This window comes from Heptranchias perlo, chromosome 20, assembly GCF_035084215.1.
Source record: "Heptranchias perlo isolate sHepPer1 chromosome 20, sHepPer1.hap1, whole genome shotgun sequence".
NCBI classification, from domain to species: domain Eukaryota; kingdom Metazoa; phylum Chordata; class Chondrichthyes; order Hexanchiformes; family Hexanchidae; genus Heptranchias; species Heptranchias perlo.
The window spans coordinates 32,941,421-32,953,514 of NC_090344.1; the positions used below are offsets into that span (position 1 = coordinate 32,941,421).

General features: G+C 59.9%; 1 protein-coding gene across 1 annotated transcript in view; it reads right to left on the minus strand.

Moving 5' to 3' along the window:
• Positions 1-835: 835 nt before the first annotated feature.
• LOC137336020 (metal cation symporter ZIP14-like) overlaps positions 836-12,094 on the minus strand; it is a 70,028-nt gene continuing 58,769 nt past the window's right edge. Inside the window, 3 exon segments of the mRNA XM_068001523.1 lie at positions 836-2,266; positions 2,268-2,354; positions 3,648-3,832. Of these exon segments, the coding sequence (XP_067857624.1) occupies positions 2,204-2,266; positions 2,268-2,354; positions 3,648-3,832 (335 nt within the window). The 3' untranslated portion in view covers positions 836-2,203.

Genomic DNA, 12,094 nt, shown 5'->3' on the forward strand with positions numbered 1-12,094 from the left:
GAAGCCCATCCCTCTAGTCCCCAACTCTCCCATCGAAGCCCATCCCTCTAGTCCCCTAACTCTCCCATCGAAGCCCATCCCTCCAGTCCCCTAACACTCCCATCGAAGCCCATCCCTCCAGTCCCCTAACTCTCCCATCGAAGCCCATCCCTCCAGTCCCTAACTCCCCCATCGAAGCCCATCCTCTAGTCCCCTAACTCTCCCATCGAAGCCCATCCCTCTAGTCCCCTAACTCTCCCATCGAAGCCCATCCCTCTAGTCCCCCAACTCTCCCATTGAAGCCCATCCCTCCAGTCCCCTAACTCTCCATCGAAGCCCATCCCTCCAGACCCCTAACTCTCCCATCGAAGCCCATCCCTCTAGTCCCCTAACTCTCCCATCGAAGCCCATCCCTCTAGTCCCCTAACTCTCCCATCGAAGCCCATCCCTCTAGTCCCCTAACTCTTCCCATCAAAGCCCATCCCTCTAGTCCCCTAACTCTCCATCGAAGCCCGTCCCTCCAGTCCCTAACTCTCCCATCGAAGCCCATCCCTCCAGTCCCCTAACTCTCCCATCGAAGCCCATCCCTCTAGTCCCCTAACTCTCCCATTGAAGCCCATCCCTCCAGTCCCCTAACTCTCCCATCGAAGCCCATCCCTCCAGACCCCTAACTCTCCATCGAAGCCCATCCCTCCAGTCCCCTAGCTCTCCCATCGAAGCCCATCCCTCCAGACCCCTAACTCTCCCATCGAAGCCCATCCCTCTAGTCCCCTAACTCTCCATCGAAGCCCATCCCTCTAGTCCCCTAACTCTCCCATCGAAGCCCATCCCTCTAGTCCCCTAACTCTCCCATCAAAGCCCATCCCTCTAGTCCCCTAACTCTCCCATCGAAGCCCATCCCTCCAGTCCCCTAACTCTCCCATCGAAGCCCATCCCTCCAGACCCCTAACTCTCCCATCGAAGCCCATCCCTCCAGACCCCTAACTCTCCCATCGAAGCCCATCCCTCTAGTCCCCTAACTCTCCCATCGAAGCCCATCCCTCCAGACCCCTAACTCTCCCATCGAAGCCCATCCCTCTAGTCCCCTAACCCTCCATCGAAGCCCATCCCTCCAGTCCCCTAACTCTCCCATCGATGCCCATTTCTACAGTCCCCTAACTCTCTCCCATTGTTGCTCTCTCTGTATTGTGAGTAAGCCAGTGTTTTTGTCCCCATTTGTCTGCTGGGAAAATTATGCCAAACGTCCCCTCCCCCCGCCCCCCCCGTGAAGCAAAGCTTTTCCGATATCTGCACTCAATTCGCTTTCCACTAATACCCACTTCGAATCTCCGCTCCTAATGTCTCGTCTTACTTTGAAATAATGAGTCTTCAGTATGACCTGAGCTGAATTTTGCGTTCCTCTGTCCCTGGAGGTGTCCATAAGGGCCAGGTGCCTCCCCACTACCTCCCTCACGGAGGTCCCAGTGAATCGGTGAGATGGTCCTCTGCGTCCAGTCAGGAGAGTGAAAGGGCGGGGGTGGGGGTCACGAGGCCAGAGGGGAGGACCAAATGGATGCGAGGCCTGTATCAGGCTATCCTGTTGCTACGGTGATGAGCCTCTGGTAGGCCGGGCTCGGCTGGTTAAGCAGGCGATGTCCCAAAACGTCCTCTCTCAACGCACTCTGCCTAACCGGTGATATCGCAAGCGCTTAAAAGCAATCAGGAGAAGTCTGAATAAAATATTGTGCGTTAAATTAAAGAGGGGTCAGTTAGAGCCACAGGGGACGCTGGCCAGGCCTCACCCGTTTCAACATAAAAGTCCCCTGCCCCTGGTCTCCAATGTGCTTATTGGATGTGTGGATTCGTCCTCATCCAGACGTGGAATGTTTAATGGCTTCTTTTTGACGTCCCACCGAGACGCTTCCCACATAATACTGATTCCCGTCAACAAAAGCTCCACTCTTGTTCGAAGTTCGACTGGACAGAAAGAAAAAGGCAGTTCTTGGGCTGTGAGCCAGTGGAATGAGTTCGTTGCTAACCAACCTGAATAGGACTACATTTTGGAAAAAGAAAAGTCGGCGTCTAAATGAATCGCCACGGTAACCGTGACGACACACGTTCGACAGCCCCGGTGTCCAGAATCCTTCCTCGGCCTCCCCTCAGAACGTCGCTCCCGACGGTCGAGTGGCTTCACTCTTTGGTTGCGTGCGTCCTCTGTCGTCACTAGGCCTCAGGCCCCCCGGGCCTATCCGATCAGGATCGCCCCGGAGTACATGGTGAGCAGCAGCATGATGGTAAATCCAGTCAAGCAGGCCTGCGTTTTGTATCCCGAACACGATCAGGGAGGTCGAATCCTCGCCGTCCTCTCCTTTGCTCACCTCGTTCATCTCTGGGAACTGTTTGGGGCAGAATCGGGAGGGGGAGGGAAGGGCGGGAGAACAGGTTAGTTGGGAGGTCATCTTACCGAACGGTCAGAAACACCACACGGAGCCTGGCCCAGGTCAGAAGCTCTCTTTCCTTGTGCTTCATCTGCCAGTATCCCGACGTACATGGCCCACCACACAGAGATTACAGGCCCTTCGCCCAACCAGTGCGTGTTGGGGTTTATCCCCCAGACGAGCAGTATCCTGATCACATGTACCCGCCCTGTTCCGATATCCCTTTGTCCCCCTTTCCTTCGACTGCCTATTTATCCTGTTCTTAAAAATGTTGACCTGGTCTCTGCTTCAATCACTAACTCCGGGAGTGAATTCCACAGCCTCACAACTCTCTGTAAAACTGTTTCTCCTGCTCTCTGTCCTAAATCTCTCACATTTGAGCTTATAATCTGTCCACCCTTCTTCTCTCCTCTTTACAACCATGGCAGTGCCCTGCACTTTCAACCTTACTCCTTCCCTTTGGGCCTTCCAAGATAGAGGCCTCAAGCGGGCCCCGGCCTCCGTCGGAAAAGGCCCCAAGCGGGCCCTGGCCTCCGTCAGAAAAGGCCCCAAGCGGGACCCGGAAGGCCCCACGTGGGCCCGGGCCTCCGTCGGACAAGGCCCCAAGCGGGCCCCGCCTCCGTCAGACAAGGCCCCAAGCGGGCCCCGGCCACCGTCAGAAAAGGCCCCAAGTGGGCCCCGGAAGGCCCCACGTGGGCCCGGGCCTCTGTCAGAAAAGGCCCCAAGTGGGCCCGGGCCTCTGTCAGAAAAGGCCCCAAGTGGGCCCTGGAAAGCTCCAAGCGGGCCCCGGAAGGCCCCACGTGGGCCCCGGCCACCGTCAGAAAAGGCCCCAAGCGGGCCCCGGAAGGCCCCACGTGGGCCCCAGCCTCTGTCAGAAAAAGGCCCCAAGCGGGCCCCGGAAGGCCCCACGTGGGCCCCAGCCTCTGTCAGAAAAGGCCCCAAGCGGGCCCCGGAAGGCCCCACGTGGGCCCGGGCCTCTGTCAGAAAAGGCCCCAAGCGGGCCCCGGAAGGCCCCACGTGGGCCCCAGCCTCTGTCAGAAAAGGCCCCAAGCGGACCCCGGAAGGCCCCAAGTGGGCCCGGCCTCCGTCAGAAAAGGCCCCAAGCGGACCCCGGAAGGCCCCACGTGGGCCCCGGCCTCCGTCAGAAAAGGCCCAAGCGGACCCCGGAAGGCCCCACGTGGGCCCCGGCCTCCGTCGGAACGGCAGCGCAGCAGCAGTGGTATCTCTGAGCAGCGGCCTGCCTTTACTCACCATGTCCGCCAGCGCGATGTAGAGGAACATGCCGCCGGCCAAAGCGAAGATCCAGTTGGCGGAGAAGTGGCTGCCGGCGAGGATTCCGAAGGCCAGCCGAGGTTAGCAGCAGCAGGCGGACAGGAAGTTGAAGAACAGGGCCTGCTGGATACTCATCCCGGCATTGAGCAGGATCACAAAGTCACCTGGGAGGGGGAGGGAGAGGGAGAGAGTGAAGTACAGACAGACTCAAAGGGGGGGGAGGGAATAAAGGGAAAGGGGTAGACGGGGGCAGGGGGGAAAAGAAAGGGGTAGGCGGGGGGGGGAAAAGAAAGGGGTAGACGGGGGGGGAGGAAAGAAAGGGGTAGACGGGGGGGGAAAGAAGGGGTAGACGGGGGGGAAAGAAAGGGGTAGACGGGGGAGGAAAGAAGGGGGTAGACGGGGGGGGGGAAAGAAAGGGGTAGACGGGGGGGGAAAGAAAGGGGTAGACGGGGGGAGGAAAGAAAGGGGTAGACGGGGGAGGAAAGAAGGGGGTAGACGGGGGAGGAAAGAAGGGGGTAGACGGGGGAGGAAAGAAGGGGGTAGACGGAGGAGGAAAGAAGGGGGTAGACGGGGGAGGAAAGAAAGGGGTAGACGGGGGGAGGAAAGAAGGGGGTAGACGGGGGAGGAAAGAAGGGGGTAGACGGGGGGGGGGGGGAGGAAAGAAAGGGAAGACGGAGGGGGGAAGAAAGGGGTAGACCGGGGGGAAAGAAAGGGGTAGACGGGGGGGAAAGAAAGGGGTAGACGGGGGGGAAAGAAAGGGGTAGACGGGGGGGGGAAAGAAAGAGGTAGACGGGGGGAGGAAAGAAAGGGGTAGACGGGGGGGGAGGAAAGAAAGGGGTAGACGGGGGGGGAGGAAAGAAAGGGGTAGACGGGGGGAGGAAAGAAAGGGGTAGACGGGGGGAGGAAAGAAAGGGGTAGACGGGGGGGGAGGAAAGAAAGGGGTAGACGTGGGGAGGAAAGAAAGGGTAGACAGGGGAGGAAAGAAAGGGGTAGACGGGGGGAGGAAAGAAAGGGGTAGACGGGGGAGGAAAGAAAGGGGTAGACGGGGGAGGAAAGAAAGGGTAGACGGAGGGGGAAAGAAGGGGTAGACGGAGGGGGAAAGAAAGGGGTAGACGGAGGGGAAAGAAAGGGGTAGACGGAGGGGGAAAGAAAGGGGTAGACGGGGGGGAAAGAAAGAAAGGGGTAGACGGGGGGGGAAGGAAAGGGGTAGACGGGGGAGGAAAGAAAGGGTAGACGGGGGGGGAAAGAAAGGGGTAGACGGGGGGGGGAAAGAAGGGGGTAGACGGGGGGGAGGAAAGAAGGGGGTAGACGGGGGGGAAAGAAAGAAAGGGGTAGACGGGGGAGGAAAGAAAGGGGTAGACGGGGGAGGAAAGAAAGGGGTAGACGGGGGGGAAAGAAAGAAAGGGGTAGACGGGGGGGGGAAAGAAAGGGGTAGACGGGGGGAGGAAAGAAGGGGGTAGACGGGGGGGAGGAAAGAAAGGGGTAGACGGGGGGGAAAGAAAGGGGTAGACGGGGGAGGAAAGAAAGGGGGTAGACGGGGGGGGGAAAAGAAAGGGGTAGACGAGGGGGGGAAAAGAAAGGGTAGACGGGGGAGGAAAGAAGGGGTAGACGGGGGGAGGAAAGAAAGGGGTAGACGGGGGGGGGAAAAGAAAGGGGTAGACGGGGGAGGAAAGAAAGGGGTAGACGGGGGGGAAAGAAAGGGGTAGACGGGGGGGAAAGAAAGGGGTAGACGGGGGGGAGGAAAGAAAGGGGTAGACGGGGGGAGGAAAGAAAGGGGTAGACGGGGAGGAAAGAAAGGGGTAGACGGGAGGAAAGAAAGGGGTAGACGGGGGAGGAAAGAAAGGGGTAGACGGGGGGGGAAAAGAAAGGGTAGACGGGGAGGAAAGAAAGGGGTAGACGGGGGAGGAAAGAAAGGGGTAGACGGGGGAGGAAAGAAAGGGGTAGACGGGGGGAGGAAAGAAAGGGGTAGACAGGGGGGGAGGAAAGAAAGGGGTAGACAGGGGGGGAGGAAAGAAAGGGGTAGACGAGGGGAAAGAAAGAAAGGGGTAGACGGGGGAGGAAAGAAAGGGGTAGACGGGGGAGGAAAGAAAGGGTAGACGGGGAGGAAAGAAAGGGGTAGACGGGGGGGGAGGAAAGAAAGGGGTAGACGGGGTGGAGGAAAGAAAGGGGTAGACGGGGGGGGGGGAGGAAAGAAAGGGGTAGACGGGGTGGAGGAAAGAAAGGGGTAGACGGGGGGGAGGAGGAAAGAAAGGGGTAGACGGGGGAGGAAAGAAAGGGGGAGACGGGGAGGGGGGAAAGAAAGGGGTAGACGGGGGGAGGAGGGAAAGAAAGGGGTAGACGGACGGGGTAGAGGAAAGAAAGGGGTAGACGGGGTGGAGGAAAGAAAGGGGTAGACGGGTGGAGGAAAGAAAGGGGTAGACGGGGGGGGAGGAAAGAAAGGGGTAGACGGGGGAGGAAAGAAAGGGGGAGACGGGGGAGGGGGGAAAGAAAGGGGTAGACGGGGGGAGGAGGGAAAGAAAGGGGTAGACGGGGGGAGGAAAGAAGGGGGTAGACGGGGGGGGGGGGAGGAAAGAAAAGGGTAGACGGGGGGGAAAGAAAGGGGTAGACGGGGGAGGAAAGAAAGGGGTAGACGGGGGGGGGGGAAAAGAAAGGGGTAGACGGGGGGAGGAGGGAAAGAAAGGGGTAGACGGGGGGAGGAGGGAAAGAAAGGGGTAGACGGGGGGAGGAAAGAAGGGGGTAGACAGGGGGGGGAGGAAAGAAAAGGGTAGACGGGGGAGGAAAGAAAGAGGTAGACGGGGGAGGAAAGAAAGGGGTAGACGGGGGGAGGAAAGAAAGGGGTAGACGGGGGGGAGGAAAGAAAGGGGTAGACGGGGGGAGGAAAGAAAGGGGTAGACGGGGGGAAAGAAAGGGGTAGACGGGGGGAGGAAAGAAAGGGGTAGGACGGGGGGGGAAAGAAAGGGGTAGACGGGGGGGGAAAAGAAAGGGGTAGACGGGGGAGGAAAGAAAGGGGTAGACGGGGGGAGGAAAGAAAGGGGGTAGACGGGGGGGGGAAAAGAAAGGGGTAGACGGGGGAGGAAAGAAAGGGGTAGACGGGGGGAAAGAAAGGGGTAGACGGGGGGAAAGAAAGGGGTAGACGGGGGGGGAGGAAAGAAAGGGGTAGACGGGGGGGAGGAAAGAAAGGGTAGACGGGAGAGGGAGACGGGAGGAAAGAAAGGGGTAGACGGGGGAGGAGGAAGAAAGGGGTAGACGGGGGAGGAAAGAAAGGGGTAGACGGGGAGGAAGAAAGGGTAGCGGGGGGGGAAAAGAAAGGGTAGACGGGGGAGGAAAGAAAGGGTAGACGGGGGGAGGAAAGAAAGGGGTAGACGGGGGAGGAAAGAAAGGGGTAGACGGGGGGAGGAAAGAAAGGGGTAGAGGGGGGGAGGTAGACAGGGGGGGGGAAGAAAGGGGGTAGACAGGGGGGGAGGAAAGAAAGGGTAGACGAGGGGAAAGAAAGAAAGGGGTAGACGGGGGAGGAAAGAAAGGGGTAGACGGGGGAGGAAAGAAAGGGGTAGACGGGGGAGGAAAGAAAGGGTAGACGGGGTGGAGGAAAGAAAGGGGTAGACGGGTGGAGGAAAGAAAGGGGTAGACGGGGGGGGGGGGGAGGAAAGAAGGGGTAGACGGGGTGGAGGAAAGAAAGGGGTAGACGGGGTGGAGGAAAGAAAGGGGTAGACGGGGGGGGGGGGGGGAGGAAAGAAAGGGGTAGACGGGGTGGAGGAAAGAAAGGGGTAGACGGGGGGGAGGAGGAAAGAAAGGGGTAGACGGGGGAGGAAAGAAAGGGGGAGACGGGGGAGGGGGGAAAGAAAGGGGTAGACGGGGGGAGGAGGGAAAGAAAGGGGTAGACGGACGGGGTGGAGGAAAGAAAGGGTAGACGGGGGAGGAAAGAAAGGGTCGACGGGGGGAGGAAAGAAAGGGGTAGACGGGGGGGGAGGAAAGAAAGGGGAAGAACGGGGGGAAAGAAAGAAAGGGGTAGACGGGGGAAAGAAAGAAAGGGGTAGACGGGGGGGGAGGAAAGATAAGGGGTAGACGGGGTGGAGAAAGAAAGGGGTAGACGGGGGGGGGGGGGAGGGAAAGAAAGGGGTAGACGGGGGAGGAAAGAAGGGGGTAGACGGGGGAGGAAAGAAGGGGGTAGACGGGGGAGGAAAGAAGGGGGTAGACGGGGGAGGAAAGAAGGGGGTAGACGGGGGAGGAAAGAAGGGGGTAGACGGGGGGAGGAAAGAAGGGGGTAGACGGGGAGAGGAAAGAAGGGGTAGACGGGGGAGGAAAGAAGGGGGTAGACGGGGGTAGAAAGAAGGGGGTAGACGGGGGTAGGAAAGAAGGGGGTAGACGGGGGTAGGAAAGAAGGGGGTAGACGGGGGGAGGGAAAGAAGGGGGTAGACGGGGAGGAAAGAAGGGGGTAGACGGGGGAGGAAAGAAGGGGTAGACGGGGGGAGGAAAGAAGGGGGTAGACGGGGGGAGGAAAGAAGGGGGTAGACGGGGGTAGGAAAGAAGGGGGTAGACGGGGGTAGGAAAGAAGGGGGTAGACGGGGGAGGAAATAAGGGGGTAGATGGGGGGAGAAAGAAGGGGGTAGACGGGGGGAGGAAAGAAGGGGGTAGACGGGGGGGAAAGAAAGGGGTAGACGGGGGGAAAGAAAGGGGTAGACGGGGGGGAAGAAAGGGGTAAACGGGGGGGAGAAAAGGGGTAGACGGGGGGGAAGAAAGGGTAGACGGGGGGGAAGAAAGGGGTAAACGGGGGGAAGAAAGGGGTAGACGGGGGGAAGAAAGGGGTAGACGGGGGGGGAAAGAAAGGGGTAGACGGGGGAGGAAAGAAAGGAGTAGACGGGGGGAGGAAAGAAAGGGGTAGACGGGGGGGAGGAAAGAAAGGGGTAGACGGGGGGAGGAAAGAAAGGGGTAGACGGGGGGAGGAAAGAAAGGGGTGGACGGGGGGAGGAAAGAAAGGGGTAGACGGGGGGAGGAAAGAAAGGGGTAGACGGGGGGAAAAGGGGTAGACGGGGGGAAAATAAAGGGGTAGATGGGGGAGGAAAGAAAGGGGTAGACGGGGGGGGGGAGAAGAAAGGGTAGACGGGGGGAGGAAAGAAAGGGTAGAGACGGGGGGAGGAAAGAAAGGGGTAGACGGGGGAGGAAAGAAAGGGGTAGACGGGGGAGGAAAGAAAGGGGTAGACGGGGGGAGGAAAGAAAGGGGTAGACGGGGGGAAAAGGGGTAGACGGGGGGAAAAGAAAGGGGTAGACGGGGGAGGAAAGAAAGGGGTAGACGGGGGAGGAAAGAAAGGGGTAGACGGGGGAGGAAAGAAAGGGTAGACGGGGGGGGGAAAGAAAGGGGTAGACGGGGGAAAGAAAGAAAGGGGTAGACGGGGGGGAGGAAAGAAGGGGGTAGACGGGGGGGAAAGAAAGGGGTAGACGAAGGGGGAAAGAACAGGGGTAGACGGGGGGAAAGAAAGAAAGGGGTAGACGGGGGGGGGAAGGAAAGGGGTAGACGGGGGGGGGGGGAAGAAAGGGTAGACGGGGGGGAAGAAAGGGTAGACGGGGGGGGGGAAGAAAGGGGTAGACGGGGGGGGGGGAAGAAAGGGGTAGACGGGGGGAGGAAGAAAGGGTAGACGGGGGGGGAAGAAAGGGGTAGACGGGGGGGGGAAGAAAGGGGTAGACGGGGGGGGGGAAGAAAGGGTGGACGGGGGGGGGAAAGAAAGGGGTAGACGGGGGAGGAAGAAGGGTAGACGAGGGGGAGGAAAGACGGAGGAGGGGGGGGTGTACGAGGGAGGAAAGGAAGGGGGGGAACGGGGGGAGGCGAGTGAGGGGGGGGGGGAGGAAAGAAGGGTAGACGGGGGAGGAAAGAAAGGGGTAGACGGGGGGAGGAAAGAAAGGGGTAGACGGGGGGAGGAAAGAAAGGGTAGACGGTGGGGGAACGAAAGGGGTAGACGGGGGAGGAAAGAAAGGGGTAGACGGGGGGGGAAAAAGAAAGGGGTAGACGGGGAGGAAAGAAGAGGGGTAGACGGGGGGAGGAAAGAAAGGGGTAGACGGGGGGAGGAAAGAAAGGGGTAGACGGGGGGAGGAAAGAAAGGGGTAGACAGGGAGGGGAGGAAAGAAAGGGGTAGACGGGGGAAAAGGGGTAGACGGGGGGAAAAGAAAGGGGTAGACGGGGTGGAGGAAAGAAAGGGGTAGACGGGAGGAAAGAAGGGGGTAGACCGGGGAGGAAAGAATGGGGTAGACAGGGGGAGGAAAGAAAGGGGTAGACGGGGGGAGGAAAGAAAGGGGTCGACGGGGGGAGGAAAGAAAGGGGTAGACGGGGGGAGGAAAGAAAGGGGTAGACAGGGGGGAGGAAAGAAAGAGGGTAGACGGGGGGGGAAAAAGAAAGGGGTAGACGGGGAGGAAAGAAAGGGGTAGACGGGGGGAGGAAAGAAAGGGGTAGACGGGGGAGGAAAGAAAGGGTAGACGGGGGGAGGAAAGAAAGGGGTAGACAGGGAGGGGAGGAAAGAAAGGGGTAGACGGGGGAAAAGGGTAGACGGGGGGAAAAGAAAGGGGTAGACGGGGTGGAGGAAAGAAAGGGGTAGACGGGGGGGAAAGGGGTCGACGGGGGGGGGGAAAGAAAGGGGTAGACGGGAGGAAAGAAGGGGGTAGACCGGGGGAGGAAAGAATGGGGTAGACAGGGGGAGGAAAGAAAGGGGTAGACGGGGGAGGAAAGAAAGGGGTCGACGGGGGAGGAAAGAAAGGGGTAGACGGGGGGAGGAAAGAAAGGGGTAGACAGGGGGGAGGAAAGAAAGGGGTAGACGGGGGGGAGGAAAGAAAGGGGTAGACGGGGGGGAGGAAAGAAAGGGGTAGACGGGGGGGAGGAAAGAAAGGGGTAGACGGGGGGGAGGAAAGAAAGGGGTAGACGGGGGGAGGAAAGAAAGGGGTAGACGGGGGGAGGAAAGAAAGGGGTAGACGGGGGGAGGAAAGAAAGGGGTAGACGGGGGGTAAAAGAAAGGGGTAGACGGGGGGTAAAAGAAAGGGGTAGACGGGGGGTAAAAGAAAGGGTAGACGGGGGGTAAAAGAAAGGGGTAGACGGGGGGTAAAAGAAAGGGGTAGACGGGGGGTAAAAGAAAGGGGTAGACAGGGGGTAAAAGAAAGGGGTAGACGGGGGGTAAAAGAAAGGGGTAGACGGGGGTAAAAGAAAGGGGCAGACGGGGGGAGGAAAGAAAGGGTAGACGGGGGGGGAGGAAAGAAAGGGGTAGACGGGGGGGAGGAAAGAAAGGGGTAGACGGGGGGAGGAAAGAAAGGGGTAGACGGGGGGGAGGAAAGAAAGGGGTGGACGGGGCGTAAAAGAAAGGGGTCGACGGGGGGAGGAAAGAAAGGGGTCGACGGGGGGAGGAAAGAAAGGGTCGACGGGGGAGGAAAGAAAGGGTCGACGGGGGAGGAAAGAAAGGGGTCGACGGGGGGAGGAAAGAAAAGGGTCGACGGGGGAGGAAAGAAAGGGGTCGACGGGGGAGGAAGAAAGGGGTCGACGGGGGGAGGAAAGAAAGGGGTCGACGGGGGGAGGAAAGAAAGGGTCGACGGGGGGAGGAAAGAAAGGGGTAGACGGGGGGGGAAAAAGACGGAGGGAGACGGGGGGGGGGAAAAGACAGAGGTGGACGGGGGGGGAAAAGACGGAGGTAGACGGGGGGGAAAAAGACGGAGGTAGACGGGGGGGAAAAAGACGGAGGTAGACGGGGGGAAATAGACGGGGGGGAAAAAGACGGAGGTAGACGGGGGGGAAAAAGACGGAGGGGGACGGGGGGGAAAAAGACGGAGGTAGACGGGGGGAAAAAGACGGAGGTAGACGGGGGGGAAAAAGACGGAGGTAGACGGGGGGAAAAAGACGGAGGTAGACGGGGGGAAAAAGACGGAGGTAGACGGGGGGAAAAAGACGGAGGTAGACGGGGGGGAGGGAAAAAGACGGAGGGGGACGGGGGGGAAAAAGACGGAGGTAGACGGGGGGGAAAAAGACGGAGGTAGACGGGGGGAAAAAGACGGAGGTAGACGGGGGAAAAAGACGGAGGTAGACGGGGGGAAAAAGACGGAGGTAGACGGGGGGGAAAAAGACGGAGGTAGACGGGGGGGGAAAAAGACGGAGGTAGACGGGGGGGAAAAAGACGGAGGTAGACGGGGGGAAAAAGACGGAGGTAGACGGGGGGGAAAAAGACGGAGGTAAACGGGGGGGGGGAAAAAGACGGAGGAGACGGGGGGGAAAAGACGGAGGTAAACGGGGGGGGGAAAAAGACGGAGGTAAACGGGGGGGGAAAAAGACGGAGGTAAACGGGAGGGGGGGAAAAAGACGGAGGGAGACGGGGGGGGAAAAAGACGGAGGGAGACGGGGGGGAGAAAGACGGAGGGATACGGGGGGGGGGGGAAAGACGGAGGGAGACGGGGGGGAGAAAGAA